This window comes from Protopterus annectens, chromosome 8.part0 (assembly GCF_019279795.1).
Source record: "Protopterus annectens isolate FY-2018-M chromosome 8.part0, PAN1.0, whole genome shotgun sequence".
NCBI lineage: Eukaryota > Metazoa > Chordata > Ceratodontiformes > Protopteridae > Protopterus > Protopterus annectens.
In genome coordinates, this window is record NC_056741.1 from 1,837,337,369 (window position 1) to 1,837,354,938 (window position 17,570).

Sequence of the window (17,570 nt, forward strand, 5' to 3'; positions counted from 1 at the left end):
GAAATCCTATGTGGCACACCTCATCACTAAGGGATATTCATCCAGAAAAAAGAAGGTCATTCTACCACTGTACTCGTCCCTCATTAGACCCATTATAGAGTACAACTCCCCATTTGGTATGTACCTCTCAAGACATTTCCAACAGCTGGAAAGGCCACAGAAATGCCTCACTAAAAGAATCACAGGCCTAAAGCAGATGCCCTATGCTGACAGTCTAAAAAAAACTCCAGCTATACTCTGTGGCATATTGTCTACTCGGAGGTGATCTCTACTTAACCTACAAGGCCATGTCAAACCCTGAGCTGTTGGACATGCTCCACTTAAAGAAATCCCAATCTCTCAGAGCCACACACTCCAGGGATCTAAACCTTGTCATCACAATAAACAAAACATGCTGAAAGGATACTCTGGAATAGACTGCCCATACATGTCAAGCAGAGTGCCTCCTTGGCCGTCTTCAAAAGGAACCTTGACGATTGGATGGGATATAGGAAATTCATCCCAGGGATCACATCAGTCAACTTGCTAGACAGGGGTACAGGGAAGTAAATATTGTGGGAAGAAATATCCAGGGAATTGTTAGGGCTAGGCTTGTATAGGCCCCAGGGCTGATAGCCTAGTACCAACCTATGAACCTTGCACCTTTAAGCAAATGTAATATTGAAAAATAAGTACTTGGATATAAGAATGCATTTAAAAGTTTTGTTAATGTTTATGAGAATGTGGTAAGGTTATTTCATCTGCCAATATCATAAGCCAAAACATTTAAGGATGCAACTAAAATATTTTCACACTTCTTTTTGGCAGGGTTCATAGTATTCATCTCTTGGTTTGTGTCTCACCTTATCTTCATTAATGCATAATAGTTTAGCTTAAAGCAAATAATTCTATGTATATTTTAGAGAGGGCAAGTTTAAGAACTACTTTTGATAATGTATAACAAGGGCATAACCAGCAAAAAGGAAAAATGTATAAATGTGGAACCTGTACACAACGCCAGCATATTAACCAATGTGAAGTAATACAAGTAGGCAAAAAGGCAATAAACATAAGAGGCAGTTATAATTGCCAAACTCTAGATTGTTTCAGATATGCTCAGCATTTTATACTGGAAAAAGTGCATGAAAATTAAAACATGGAGTGTATGAGCATATATTTACTCTAGCAATACTAATACCCTTTATAAACCTGTTTCTAGCAACATCAGTCACACGTTTTTATTTACAATCCTAGAACAAGTTGAATGCAGTCCAAGAGGTGGACCCTGGGCAGTAATTTTAGAACAGAGAGACTATGGTGGCAATTATTTTTAAATGCCACGATGCGTTCAGGATTAAATGACATTGTATCCATCTCGGTAGTTTTAAAAAGGAAGAAACCTTTTGAAAGAGCGAGAGAGAGCATTATTTATATTCTATAACTTATATTCAGTCATTCTACTTTTATACATCTATATTAATATCAAAATGTCTTGTAACTGGTTTTAAATAGTCATTGCATTACTTTTTTCTGTTTGTTAGTTTATGCAATACAACATATGGTTACAATGCATGTTTAAAGTTTTTAAGGGAAGTCATAAATTTAGATTATGTAGATATAAAAAGATCACATGACATGAGTTTAATCTGAAACCTAAAACAGGGCAAGACGGAAGAGCTTGTTTTAACCATTGGAATAAAACGTGGTTTTAACCGTTTATTTTTTTGCTCGTTTTACAATTTATACAATATACAGTCTTATTTTTCCCAGAGCCTAGTGAGGTTTGGTTTTATTATTTTAGAGTTTACTTTGAAGATATTGAGTGGATGTGATTCTGCATGTATATTCCTGTTATACTTGCTGTGCCATTTTAAATCATTAAGAAATTAGTGATCTATAAGAAATACATATGTGCTGTGTAATATTATGAACAGCGTACTTCAGCAATTTATCTGTCTGCATCCCAAAGCCATTAAGCTTTGTTATAAATAACAAATATAAATATATACCATAGGCAAGACTGCTCTGCAAATTGTAGCATGTTACAGGCCACCCTCACAAACTCAGGAACCTCACATGGCCTTCCTGAAAACACTAGAGGGGATAAATGTATCACCAAACACCATCATACTAGGTGACTTCAATTACCCTAATATAGACTGGGAACACTACTCAAGCCCAAACACCCTAGCCCAAAAGTTCCTGGAATTCATAAACTCAAATGCCATGGAACAACTAGTCACCATCCCCACAAGAGGAGAAAACATACTTGATCTCATCATCACGAACATGGGAGCACAATGTTCAACACCGAAGTATACCCCTCACTGGTGAGATCAGATCACAACTAATCTCGCTGGAGGTCCTCATCCCACCCCACCTGAAATAAAAAAGACCACAGTAAAGAACTTCACTTCACACTTCTAAAGACTAGTGTGGTCTCCTTTAAGGCCCCGAGCTGACGGAAACAGTACTCAAGCCGCTGAATCACTTACAAATGCCTTCTACCAGCACCTGCAGGACTGCATGGATAAGGCAATCCCAAGCAAAAAAAAAAGACTCTTTGTACCAAAGGCAAGCATCCACTCTGGTGGACCCCAGCCATAAACAAACTCTACAACAAAAGGAGGAAGCTACAAGATAGAGCAAAATCCTTAAAAGGTAAGACACCCTTGATCACTATAAGTAAAAAACTAAGAGCTCTCATAAAATCATCCAAAGCAAATTTTGAGAGAAAAATAGCTAAAGACTCAAAAGACAATCATAAGGCCTTCTTTAGCTATGTTAGAAACCTGGGAGGAAACTCCCAGATATGCTCAGAACTAGTTCATAATGATGTGAAGATTACTGATCCTACAGACATTGCCAACATACTGGCTGACAGGTTCAGTGCAAACTTCACCCCCCCCACAGCAAAAGGAGAGATATCTATACCAAGCGATTGCAGCCCCCCAAACATCTCCAACGACCAAATGAGAACTGCTCTCTCCAAAGCAAATAACACAGCATCCATGGGACCTGATGGTGTCCCCGGCTGTGTGCTCCACCGAACTCAACGAGAATTAAACCCACAGCTAGGACAGCTGTTTAATCATAGTCTTACCTCTGGATATGTACCCAGGGGTGGCGCACTGCAACTGTGGTCCCACTTCACAAAGGCGGTGCCTCCACACCCTGGAAATTACCCCATTAGCTTGACAAGCCTTATCTGCAAAGCCATGGAGAGGATCATAATGGACCTCATAAATAAAGACATAGGGAATTTGCAGACTTTGGATCCATCCCAGTTTGGCTTTGTCAAAGGCAGATCATGCCTTCTAAACTTGGTTGACTTTTTGAAACAGTCACCAAAGCCATTGATGAGGGAAAGGCAGTCCATACAGCCTACCTCGATCTGGCTAAGGCCTTTGATACAATACCCCACTCGGGTATCATTGAAAAACTCATCAGCTTAAATGTTAACCCATACATCACAAGATGGGTTGCAAACTGGCTGAGTGACAGAACCCACAGGGTCAGAGTTGCTGGCGCCATGTCAGACTCAAAGCCTGTCACAAGTGGTGTACCACAGGGCTCAGTCCTGGGCCCACTCTTGTTTGGCATCTACTTTTCCAAAGTACAAGCAAACACAGGAGGGTTATGGCTGACAAAGTTTGCAGATGACTGCAAACTGGGCGCCATAGTAGAAAACACATCTGACACAGATATCCTTCAGAAGGGTCTCACAGAAACGTATAACTGGTGCCAGAGCCATGGCCTAAAGTTAAATGCCAAAAAATGCATAGTCATACCCTTCGGGAAAAACAAGGTTACCAGCTACCAAATAGGTGGCAATCCACTGAGTACAGAAGAAGTTATCAGGGACCTGGGGACCCAGGTTGATAGTAGTCTGTCATTCGACACCCATGTAGCTAAAGTAGTTAGGAAGACCTTCTACATTGCCCACCTTATCATGAAGGGATTCTCATCTAGATCAAGGGAGGTCATAGTCTCCCTATACTCATCACTCATCAGACCAATGATTGAATACAATGCCCCATTCGAATGTATCTGACCCGACACTTGCAGCAGCTGGAGAGGCCACAAAAGTTCCTCACCAAAAGGATAAGGGTCTCAAACATCTGTTGCTGCCCGACTGAAGAACTCCAGCTCTATTCAGTAAACACAGCTTGCTCAGAGGTGACCTTTGCCTAACATACAAGGCCATGTCAAACCCAGATTTGATGAATATGCTTCACCTCAAAAATCTAGATCCGTCAGAGCCACAAGGGCGGAGACTTAAACCTCGACACGGCTATTAATAGGGCGTGCTGGAGGGATAGATTCATCACCCAAAGACTCCTATGCTGTGGAATAAAATCCCGGTATATGTGAGGCAGAGCACCTCGCTGGCCTTGTTCAAGAGAAATCTTGACCAATGGATGGGAGATCGCAGATATACCCCAGGGATTACCTCAGTGTCACTGCTCAACAGAGGCACAGCAAAATAATGGGTATAGTTCCCCATACTAAAGGGGTGGCTTAAGCCACAAAACTATGGGCTAGGCTTGTAAATGCCCTCGGGCAGATAGCCTAGTATGAACCTATGAACCTATGAACCTATAATTAGCTCCTTCAGTTTAAATAATGCTCACCCCCTGGCTCCAATGAGTTGTGTAGGAGAGAAATAAATGTGCATTGTGGTACCGTTTCCATGTAGAAATATGTAATATGGAATATGTCAGATTGCAGCCATGTCCCAGACTGGTAGATTAGATATAAAGATGGAAGGGTTTCACTAGATTATACTTTAGTGGTTGCTCTTGCCTATCAATCTGGATCACCCCCGTATGTCTCTGTCCAAGCTCACTCAACTCCACAATTGTGTCCTTTCCTAAACCTATTATTAACCTTTGTAAATAACCCTTTCTATTTGGTCTACCACTCTAATACCACTGACATAATTTGTCTCCTTTGCTTCTACCTTCCCTTTTAAGGGCAGCACTGTGGATTGCAGTCAAGATCTGACTCGCATTTCTAGGATCTGCGATTGGTTTCTGATCTCTGCTCACCAAGTCTATGCAGTTTGCATGCTCTTATTGTGTCTGTGTGAATTTTCTCTAGATAATAGTTGCTTCTTAAAACCATGCTGATAAATGAGCTACTCTTAAACTCTCCATTCATGCTGCATTTACCTTTGCCATTGCATCTTTGGTAATGACAGGAAAAAGGTCTGTGATGAGTAGTTCATTTTGATCTGATAGTTATTTTTTTTTCACTGATTAGACATAGACCCTAACCACCACAAGCTTTCCCCTTATATAACAGTTTGTTCGTCCATGAAAACATAGCATTTGGACTACATTTCGCATCCAAGGTAGTTCATTTACACTACATTTAAAATGCTGCCATTATCTTGACATTTAAATCAGTTTTGTGTTTGTTCTTTATCTGAAGTTAAACCTGTTAATTGAATGTATTTTTGTAGTTGCAGTACTTAGTATTTTCAAGTATTTTTTGTGCTCTGCCTAGGTGTTGAAATAATTTTGAGTGGGCTCTCATTTTATTGTATTTTTATTTATTTTCTGACTCTGAAGTCACAGCTATAACTTGATTTGAGTTTTATAGTATCCATTATTTCTCGGAGCTCTTAAGTGAATTATCAGCATTGTTCATCTAATTCCTTGTTTTAGTCACTTTTCAAGCAGTATCCATTGTTACGTTTCTGAGCTCTTAAGTGGATTATTAGCATTGTTCATTTAATTGTGTTGTGGCTTTTCAATCATAAAAAACAGCATTGACAAGTTGAGTTGTAATCAGAGGTTTTGTTAATTAAGACCCCCCCCCCCCAAACAATATTTTATATTACATAAACAATCAGCTGTCTTAGTCTTGGGACTACTGGAAGCTTGAAAATTAAACATTTGGGACCATGTTTTTCATCCAGGGTTGTACATTTTAAATACTGCATTTATCTTACCATTTAAGTCAAATTTGTGTTTTCTTGTTTGATCTGTACCTGAAGCTAAAGCTATTAATTAAAAGCACTATAACTATAAAATGCCTTCTAGTGTATTTACTTGTATATATAATTAAAGTCTCTCTGGTGGAACTGTTGCTTTAATGAACTGTACAATAAAATAAGGAACATTAGAAAATGTGCAAGATAACCCCATCCACTTATTTTAGGACCACACTGAAATGTCTCGGCAGGGAACTGTAAAACATAGTATGAACTTTACGGTCAGTAAAATAGCAAAGGAAACTGCAAATCTTCAGTTATATAAATAAATTAAGCAATGTTCAATGCAGTTAGCTCATTCATATAGTATCATGCAATCCAATCCCAAGGTCACCACCAATATATTGGCAGATAGATTTGGTGCTAGCTTTATTCCATCTACCCATATGTTCATACCTCTCAGCTGTCCCTGATTTTCAGGGACGTCCCTGATTTTGACTCGAATTTTAACTCTGTCCCTCTTAATCCCTCCTAAAACTAGTGACTTTTGGAGGAAAGGTAGTGAATTGCACTTAATGAATAATGACAATAATTAAGAGTTATAAATTTCTTTTACTTCAGAAAATGTGTATTAATTCATATGCTCTGATTCTGTCAATGTTTCAAGTTAATAGCACTAATATTTTGTGTCCCTGATTGTCCCTGATTTTTTCTTGACTTGTCCCTGATTCTGTTGAAATTTGTGCCCAATTGGCTGAGAGGTCTTAAAACTTGTGCTCACTTACCTCTCAAAATTGTTTCCCCTGAAATCACCTTGGCACAAGTCTCAGAATCTTTGTTAAAGGCTAAACACATTTCTCTGGGACAAGATAATGTACCAGGCTGAATTCTCATTAGTCAGTATGGATTAGTTGAGCCTGTTCCTAAACTCTTCTACCTCAGCCTGTCCACAGGGTTGTGGTTGATGCTTGGAGAATGGCCACTATGACTCATCTGCACAAGGATGGCCCCTCCTCAGACCCACATGTGTACAGCCATTCAGCCTCACCAGGCATATATGAAAAACCATGGAATGCATCATAGAACTCATTTATGCAGACATGGGTAAATTGACTGATCAGTACCCCACTCTGGTTTTGTGAAGGTCAGATTCTGTCTCCTGAACCATGTACACTTTTTTCTGAAAATATTAGAGCAGCTGTTGACAGTGGTCAGTCTGTGCGCACTGATTATCTTGACCTGGCCAAGGCTTTTGAAACTATTCCTCCATGTGTTATTGAGTTTACATTTTTCTATTTTATCTACTGGATCCCAAGCTGGCTAGCCAACCAATCCCAAGTAGTGAAAGTTGATGGTACCCTCACTGTATGTAAAACTGTAACTGGTAAGGTATCACAAGGACCAGTGCTAGGCCCTCATATTTGGCCTTTATTTTGTAGACATCCGAGCCAATACCCCTGAAGTGTAGTTGACCAAATTTACTGATGACTGCAAGCTGGGAACTGTTCACTTATCCACAGATACTACATTGAATAGGGCTGGAATATTCAAATATCTGGTGCACTGGAAATGTCTTGAGCTATATGCAGAAAATTGCAGCATTCAACCAGAAAAGCTTTTACTTTTAAGTGGTACTCCACTCCAAACATATGTCATAAGAGGCCTGGGTATTTAATTGAACAACACTCTTTCAATAATCATGTTTCCAGCATGATCACAAAATTCTGTCTGGCCAAGTTAGTTTCTAAGGTAATATCTTTAAGAAACAGTCAATGTGCCAATCTTCTGTTATCAGACCCATCACTGACTGCAGGGCCTCCTTTTGTTCTACACAAATGCAAGTACATTTCCTAACTGTCAAGTCCCTAACAATTTTTACCAAAGAAATTAAAGGCCTTAAATCCTTACGTTATGATAAATTAGCACAACTCTATACTCAGTTTTTGTTCCTAGGTAACCTGTCTGTCTTTGAGCAATGAAAACCTAATTCTATTGGACCACCTATTCCTTTGCAAAATCAGTGGATCTCAACACCCAGATTAGGGACTGGGGGGGGGGGTGTCTGGTTCCTAACTGAATGTATTCCCAGTCTGCAGAATAAGTTACCACTTGGAGTGCAGCAGGGTCATCAAAGCACTGTTTATTATATGGGAACACTTCAGAAATTAAAGCTGCCCATTCCTTAGTGTTTATAACTGGCTGTTGCACCAACTTCCTTCAACAGTTTTTCACTAAATGTGTTCTGGATAGTTGGAAAGTGTGACACATTTCTGTTGTGGTGCATCTCCAACCATGTTTTCTGTCAGATTAATGCTGCCTGCTTTCCCGGTATTAGTTGCCAGCTGTCAAGTACTAACATGTTGCATAAACATGCAACAGCCATCGTCCAGATACTAAGATGCTGGTGTCCATGTGTCCATCCTTCCACCAGACATCGGAGTGTGACTGTTTTTAGCAAGACCTGACTCATGGACTAACCCTCACCCAAGTCAAATGACTTCATATCTCTGTATAAGAGTACAAGGATTGCGTTCCATTGCATAAAACTAAGAAGGGGAAGGGAATAATTGCCTTTCTTTTCCTATGCAATAACTAGTTTAGCCATAGATTTTCTTTTTTAGTGGCCACATCTTTACTTTTTCTTCTAGGACTGTAATGCGTTTCGGAAGAAGCGATCTGTGCCCAGAAAGAAAGAATATGAAGCCATACTAAGTTACGGACCCATTATGCTGAAAACCCAGAAGATGTCTGAGCATCTACAAAAATCAGGTATGTTGCGCAATAGAAAAAATCTGTATCCATGCACAAGGAAGATATCATGTCTACATTTGCTGATGCTAGCAATTTTAAAATTACTGTTAACTAGTGTAAATGTTGACATTTCTTATTTGACACTATATTAAATTATGCATTTAAGAACATGCTGCAACACTTCGTCAACTCAATGGCTGTATTATTCTGTCAGCATCTTCTCTGCAGTCATGTTTTCCAAGCCCCCCCCCCCCTTGGACCAGTTCACTTGACATCTAACATCCTGCTTTTTGTGCATGCCAGTGTCCTTCCACATTTGTGCAAATAACATTGTTTAGTTTTGTTTAATTTCTGTCCCATTCTTTTAACTCTGGCTTTCCCCCTGACTTCTGTTTCCACCAACCCCCCCCCGACAAGGTAGTAGTTTTCATATCATAAAGGCTATTTATCACTCTCTTGTCTCTCGCCCAGAACATAAATCCAGATACTTTGTTTTTTTATTATAGTTTGAACCGCCATTCTTTTCATCATATTTATAGATTTCCTTTGTAATTTTTGCTAGCCTAATTTTCCTTTTCATACAGCTGAGGACCTGCACATTTTGTGAATGAAACATTTACAAACCCCTCTTATGCCTCACATTAATACATATAACTCAAGTTTGTTGTCTCTCTCTGGCTCATAACTTTGGTTATTAGTGCATGAATCCTTGTCTGTGAATGAAAGGTTACCGTCTATCATATTCATCCCCATACACTCCTTGCCAAACTGTAGGTCATGGGTGCACACTCTTAGTAGGTTTTTGAGGAGTGTTTGGTCCTACTTTCACTCTAAAGTCCAAGTTATATTAGCTTGTGTTTAGCTGGTTAACAATACCAAAGTGCACTTGTTGATATTGCTTATAAACCGTGTTCAGTTAAACCACCTTTCTGTACCCACCCCTGGACACAGCAGAGCTGCATTTGTGATGCAGTTTGCTAACTGAACATATAACTGCTCCTGAAACTTGTATATTGAAAAATAAAATACTAGACTGGTGTCAAAAGTCACAAATTGTTTTCTTTTGTGAGATATTCATCTAATTCATTTGGAAAATGTCAAAATTTGAACCTATGGTAAGTCAAGAAAAGCATTAATTAGCTATTGTAAGCAATCTTCCTTTATACCTGCATACCTCAAAATACAAGGATAGAAGCAGTTAAGGGATTCTACTGGATAACAATATAACCAGAGGAAAAACAATTTTTTGCGACATACTTGATATTTTGAATAAACAATTTGATTTTTAAGATAAATATTTTCAGCAGGTTTGGGGAGTAGCAGTGGGTGCTGCTGCAGAAGCACTGATATTTCCAATTTGGAACTTATTACCTGGAACAAAACTGTCCTTACAGCTTAGATATGTTTGAGTACTGTTCTAGGTAAGTTACTTTTTTTACCTGGAATGGAAGTGCATATTTTAGTTTACTGAATTTCTTAATTGGTTGAACCAGAGTGCTACATTTTGATTTTACATCAAAAGTTCTTACCATATCTATTCATTTTGTAGAAGTGCCACTTGAGTAGGACAGAGAGCAAAGCATGTTTTTATCTGTAATATGCAGTAAATCTAAATTAATGTTTCATAATCACTATTCATTTTACATCAAGCATATTGCAGAGAGTCAGTTGGCATGACTTGTAAAATTAATATCTAGTCAGAAGAGCTGTAGCATTATGTGATCTGATAATTATGTTTAGAGCAAGGCGTCACCCATTATAGCTATTATATAGATGAACAGCAAACAAATGTAATACAGTAAGATTGAGTCAGGTCTGGTATCCCACCTATGACTCAGAGGGTGGCAAGACTAACAAGAAAGAGTACAAAGGATTAGTCTAGATAAAATAGCTAGCAGATCTAGATGCAGTCGGACGCCCTATCTGTGGGAGGAATAAAGATGCGTTGTTGAAGTCTGAATTAGTTTATTCAGTTAAATAGATAGCTGGATGAGTGTTCTTGTTCTAATCCATTACATTCAACAGGTTAGTTATTTAAAACGAGTTGCAATATGTGGAAGGTCCAGGGAAAGCTGACTGTAGGAAAATCCAAGAGGTGAAAAAACAAGGAGCTAATCCCAATATTTGGAGGTTAGTCCCTTATTTTGAATATTCCTGAAAGACCCATTAGGGTTTGCTGGCTCAGCAGCCTGTGAAACTTCATTCTTTAAAAGGTTTTTAATTTGTATTTTTAACAGTTTTTCATTTGTTTAAAGATAACTCATGATGCTTTTTCTGGAGTGCCACTTATCTTGATGTACTTTTTGGGTTAAAAATGGGGAATATACTTTTACCAACCCAGACTTCCAGTTTTTGATTTCTTTATCACTAGTCCATATTCATCCTAAACATCAAAAAGCTTAAGCCTTTCCCTTTTTTATATTTGTTCATCATACCCTGGAGCATATTAGAGTATTAACACACACATGATTTTCTGAACTCCTGGAACGGTGAATTTTGCCTCGGGGAAACTAACCACTTGGCCACCACTGACTATTGCCCTTTCCTCCACTATACTGTGATCTTGGAGTTGGAATATTTAGGTGGGGGGATGTTGGGGGTGCAGTCCCCCCACACATGTAGGGGTGTGGTGGGCAAAGACTCCACTCCAGTGGGTTTTATTTATGTATTTTATTTTTTTCTAATATGGTGGGTTTAATTTACAAATATGTTATTTTCCAGGAAACTAACCACTTGGCCATCTCTGAGGAAACAATTATTGAATTAAATCAGCATATTGGAATAACTCAAATAATACATAAAGCCCACCAGAGTGGGGAGCTTCACCCCCCAACACCACACACCCTACCCAAGGCAATAGTCAGTGGTGGCCAAATAGTTAGTTTCCCGGAGATGAAATTTGCCATTCAGGGAGTTTGCTGTTGTGAATAATTGCTGTTTTGGTCTGGCTGTTACAATAGTTGAAGTTTTGGTAAGTCACCCTTTTCAAGAAGAACCGTGTACACACATTGTTGTGAGTGATAAGAACATAAGGCTGATAAAGCATTTTATGATTGTGTGTTATGGAGTAACTTTTTTTTTTTTTTTTTGAAGGAGAATTTTTCTATCAAGTTAAGGAGGTAGCAATATGCAAATAATGGTTTACATGTGGAAAAAGTTAACGTGGATACCCTCAGATTGGTAAACGTGTTAGCAGAGGAATTAAAAAGTAGAATAGAAATTTCAAGACTTTTTTTTGGGGGGGTCTGTAAGAAAAAGAACATCAACAATGGAAGTAATAGATATTTGAATTGGTCTATAATAGTGCCATATTTATACCACAAACCACATCCATCTGTTTTTTGTGTAATTAGGAAAAATTCAGGTAACATTATACAGCAAAATGTCTACTAAGAAATATGGAGACAGACCCAATTTTGTGTAAGAAAAAAAGGGGGGGTGGCAGAAATATAAAGGATATATTGGAGGAAGGAAGTAGACAAATTGAGAAACTTGATAATAGGAAAGTGAATATAATGGCGAAATGTGGCAGTTGTAGATACTGCCAGTATATTTATGAAAGTCCATTTGTAGTTGTCCAAGGTTATGATAGAGCTGTTATACTTCTGGGGTGATTATATAGCTTTATGACAAATGTTTGAAGGATTTTACATGGGTAAAACTGATAGACTTAAAACGTTTTTGAGCACTTGAGGGACCAAAAACAAAAAAACATGAATAATGCTTTGCATAAACACTCAAGGAATTCTATGCATTTTAGGAGATTTTGTGTTGGAAAAAACGTAACACAAAAGGAAGGTAAATGGGAGCAAATCTTAGAATACCATGAACTCAAATGGCAATTAATTTTGGATGCAACTAAGCCACCAGGGAAGAACAATATGGTAGCTATTACCAGTGTTCGTAAAAAAAAAATATATATATATATATATTTAAAGAATATATATATATATATATATATATATATATATATATATATATATTTAAAGAACTATTCTGATCAATAGTTAACCAATATTCAAACTGGGCTCTTGGTTCTTTAAGAGGAATTCATTGCGTTTAAGTATTCTTATTGGTTAAAAGCAGCTGATGTAAATGGTGATGTATGTGATAAGTCTTTAAGTGGTCTTGTGTTCTGGTTCTGATGAAGTCTTGTAAGTTGCAAGCGAAAGCACTAAATGTTTGTTGAATAAAGTTTTTGGGTGACCTCAGTGGATTCAATACAAATGTGCAGCACTGTGTCCCACCAGAAACCGACATTTTGTTTGGATTTTGAGTCCTAGTAAACCCAGTAACGAAGCTTACAATATTTTGTAAACAACTTACAATATCTCAGTTGCCCGTGAAGATGCACACACAGTCAGCAGCATTTTGTTCATTCAGGTGACAGTTTTCATAAGAATCTAAGCAGCTCTGTCTGTGCTACAACGCTGTTGAGATATTTAGCAAAACCTAATATTTATAACAATATAAAAGTATTATATGAACAATTAATGTTTCTTTGCCTGCACTAGACAGCAGGCAGAGGTCTTATACTATACTAAGACAGTTGTGTTTGCTATTGTGTAAACTTTAAATGAAATATTTTAGTACTTTGTATGTAGCATAGCAATACTTGATGCCTAGAGGTATCAGCAGAGTGTAACTGCAGAAACACCTGAATGTATCACCCAGTTGTCATGAGTTAACATTAAGAAAATAGGGTATATACCAAGTTTAAACAAGAGTAAGGCATACAAAATAATGCATCGCAGAGGATGCTGAGCAAAGTATGAAGGAGAGGACTGGGGGGATATTTCAGAAAATCATTTGTGTGTTTAACACTTTGTAATATGCCCTATGGTATGTTAAACAAATAGAAAAGAGGCTTAAGCGATTTGATGTTTAGGATGAGTATGGACCACTGTTAAATAAAAAACTGGAAGTTTGGGTTGGTAAAGCACATTAATATGGGTAGAGCTCCATTAAAAGCATTCTTGGTTAAAAGTTGGTTTGTTAAAAATAAAAACCTTTTAACTGCTTCCTAATAACAAATATCCAGGTCTCAATTCTGTGACTCCCAACTTTTTTTCCAAATGCTTCATATCTATTTCTGAATTGCTCTGTTTTCTGCATGTTTTACATTCTATGCTTTTAACTTTTATCTGTTGAGGGTAAAGGATTAGTCCTTGGGTATTTTCAGCAATGACCCATGCCACAAACTCAAGGGTAAAACTATTGAAAATGTAATTTTTAATAGTCTCCAGCTTCTTTTTTGGGAGGTGGGAGAAGTCGGAGTACCTGGAGGAGGTGTATGTGCTCATGTCAATATACAAGCTCCACAGTGACTGAAAATCAGGAATGAACAGTGACAAATTCATTGCTTCTACTTTGCTTTTCTGTTCCTCTTCCTTTTCTTAACTTTGGCAACCAGTAGTAACAATGTTCCCAGCGATGCAAATACCTCTCCGTAACCTCCAGAAAAATAGTAAAAATGAATCCAAATAATCAGGCGAAGAGGTAACCAGGGCATACAAACTATAAGTTCCTTTTCAATGAAAAATATATCCAGTAAACTTGTAGAAACATAAAACAAGATTTATTTGGTGCACACACAGTAAGCGCTTTCACAGTGGCTTCTTCAGACTGTTAAAATTTGAAGCAGCTCATTAGTCTGGTTTATATAGCATGTGATCGAGCTCATAAATCAATTAAGCATTTAAAGAGACAATGTTGCTAAAACCATTCACAAAATGTTAAGTCACTATGGCTATAAAAATAGTATTTATGATGGCTCAGTCATATTAGCCATGGTGATGTATATATGACATCTCAAATAACATAGTTCTGATGTCTAAACAGTAAAATAAACGAACATTGTACTTATATTTGATAAGAAGCACATAATTCAATAGTTATACGCATCCTAAACAAATTTAAATAATCAACCTGAATGAAAGATGAAACTCAAATCGGATAAGTTCCCTGGTCTCAATGATTATATCAACATCAAATGTTTTTTAAAACATAGGAAACTACAAGTGAATAAGGGAATTGATTCTTTTTGGTTTTTTTAAAAAATAGAATGTGTTTTTTTAAATAACCAGTTTGATTGATTTTAATTAAGTAATTGCTTGTTAATTGTTTGGGTATTTAAATGCATTGAATCATGGTCTTTTTGTATTCTGAAGAAGTTTTTACGAAAGCGGGTATTAAACTACTGGTTACGCTATTTACTGAGTTTCATCTTTCATTCAGGTTGATTATTTGTGTTAGTTATTTTTTGGCGTTCTTCATCCTAAACAAATTTGCTTATACTGAAATAGCAGCAGTTAACATAAAAACATTGCTTTAGCTCATATTATAAGCTAATCAGAGCTGTGCTAAATAAGGAAAAATCCATTAATTCTGCACAAACTGACAGCATAGTATCTAAGCAGCAAGAGATACCCAATGGAATCTCCATTGATACTAATAAGTATTAATAAAGCAGCTCAAGGACTACTAATATAGATTTAAATGTATATTAAGTAAAATATAAAGTATGCAACAAAGCAACAAAATGTAGCTATGTTCCCATATACAATCGAATAGTATATGAATATCTCTAATACATCTGCTAAGAGTGTGGTCTAGAGCTAAAAACATCCAGTTACTTGCAACTTAAACATCCAATATTAGCAATGTTAGGCTGCTGATTATACTAAACTAGGCATTTAAAATCTACTATGTTAAAATATATGAATAACTACCCATAACTGAGATGCATTACACCTAAAAAAACATATCTATAGTCACATATACTTAAGTAATCCAATTACTGGCAAGAACTACGAACCTATACATAGGGTCGGTGGTAACCTTCTACCCAGAAACAGAATTTAACTATAGAAGTTATCGAAAGTATTATCGCCTAATCAAATGCAATAAAACCATATTCATAAATCATACTTGCATTATAGACATTGTAGATTTAAGAACATATTTAAATGGTATAGCTAAAGTTGCATATGCTTAACTAATCTAATGGTCAACAAAACTGCAAACCTACACATAGATAAATTTCTATGCAAAAACCAAGTCCAGTCATGAAAATTATCAAAACCGTCAAAAATGATCTAACATGGTCAAAAATAATGACACCATACCCACAGTAATTTCACTGACATTCTGGGCATTATAAATCAAAAGACATTATATAATGCCCATAATTATACTGGGGATAAATTGGGTTACTCAATGACAACTAACAGATCAAAATGCTTCATGGCCTATAATGCAAGTATGATTTATGAATATGGTTTTATTGCATTTGATTAGGCGATAATACTTTCGAAAGTTATGGGTTGTTATTCATATATTTTAACATAGTAGATTTTAAATGCCTAGTTTAGTATAATCAGCAGCCTAACATTGCTAATATTGGATGTTTAAGTTGCAAGTAACTGGATGTTTTTAGCTCTAGACCACACTCTTAGCAGATGTATTAGAGATATTCATATACTATTCGATTGTATATGGGAACATAGCTACATTTGTTGCTTTGTTGCATACTTTATATTTTACTTACTATACATTTAAATCTATATTAGTAGTCCTTGAGCTGCTTTATTAATACTTATTAGTATCAATGGAGATTCCATTGGGTATCTCTTGCTGCTTAGATACTATACTGTCAGTTTGTGCAGAATTAATGGATTTTTCCTTATTTAGCACAGCTCTGATTAGCTTATAATATGAGCTAAAGCAATGTTTTTATGTTAACTGCTGCTATTTCAGTATAAGCAAATTTGTTTAGGATGCGTATAACTATTGAATTATGTGCTTCTTATCAAATATAAGTACAATGTTCGTTTATTTTACTGTTTAGACATCAGAACTATGTTATTTGAGATGTCATATATACATCACCATGGCTAATATGACTGAGCCATCATAAATACTATTTTTATAGCCATAGTGACTTAACATTTTGTGAATGGTTTTAGCAACATTGTCTCTTTAAATGCTTAATTGATTTATGAGCTCGATCACATGCTATATAAACCAGACTAATGAGCTGCTTCAAATTTTAACCGTCTGAAGAAGCCACTGTGAAAGCGCTTACTGTGTGTGCACCAAATAAATCTTGTTTTATGTTTCTACAAGTTTACTGGATATATTTTTCATTGAAAAGGAACTTATAGTTTGTATGCCCTGGTTACCTCTTCGCCTGATTATTTGGATTCATTTTTACTACTTTTCTTAACTTTGCTGAATTTTGTGTTTTCTTACCATATTCTTTTCTTAACATATTCTCTTCAGAAGTTGCACATTGACCTTTATTCTCTGAGTAACATTTGTCCCTTTTTTAATATAATTTGAACCATTGGAGTATGTGTTTAGTCCTTTTTTCCCCTATAGATAGAGTACATCTTAGGCAGACCTGAACATTTAATATGTCTTGTGTCAATAGAAGACATACTTGTTGAATGCAATAATTTAGTTTTAATTCAGTTTCATATGTTTGCCATCCATTCCACAATTTTTTTTATTTTGATTTCGTGCCATAGTGGTAGTTAGCACAGATGATTAAGGCTATGAGTTGTTAAAGGTTTTATAGGTGACTGCTAGGCTAACAGTCCCAGGGGGGCCTTAAGTCTAACCATGCTTCCCAAGTGTATCTGACAAATTCTGATACCCTATGGTTATTTTAAGGGTAATACGTTTGTTAGGCATGGGTGGTCAAGCATTTACAGGCTACTTCTGTCTGAGAAATATATGTGCAAGACTATAGGTAAACTTGTGATTTCCACTTACACTGGTCCAAGTTGCGCTTAGAATTCTTTTCTAAAATAATTAGTTTCACATAGATGGGAGGCCAGTTCCAGAGAAGGGGTAGGCTGAGAGACGCACTAGATTGGGTAATTCAGATGCCATT

At 36.8% G+C, this 17,570-nt stretch overlaps 1 protein-coding gene across 3 annotated transcripts in view; it reads left to right on the plus strand.

The window, feature by feature from the left end:
• The window catches only part of LOC122808127 (uromodulin-like), a 322,838-nt gene that overhangs the window by 262,411 nt on the left and 42,857 nt on the right, over positions 1–17,570 (plus strand). For all 3 annotated transcript variants that reach the window (XM_044079092.1, XM_044079094.1, XM_044079093.1), the window contains one exon: positions 8,569–8,689. In XM_044079092.1, the coding sequence (XP_043935027.1) occupies positions 8,569–8,689 (121 nt within the window). The remainder of the gene's footprint in view (positions 1–8,568; positions 8,690–17,570) is intronic.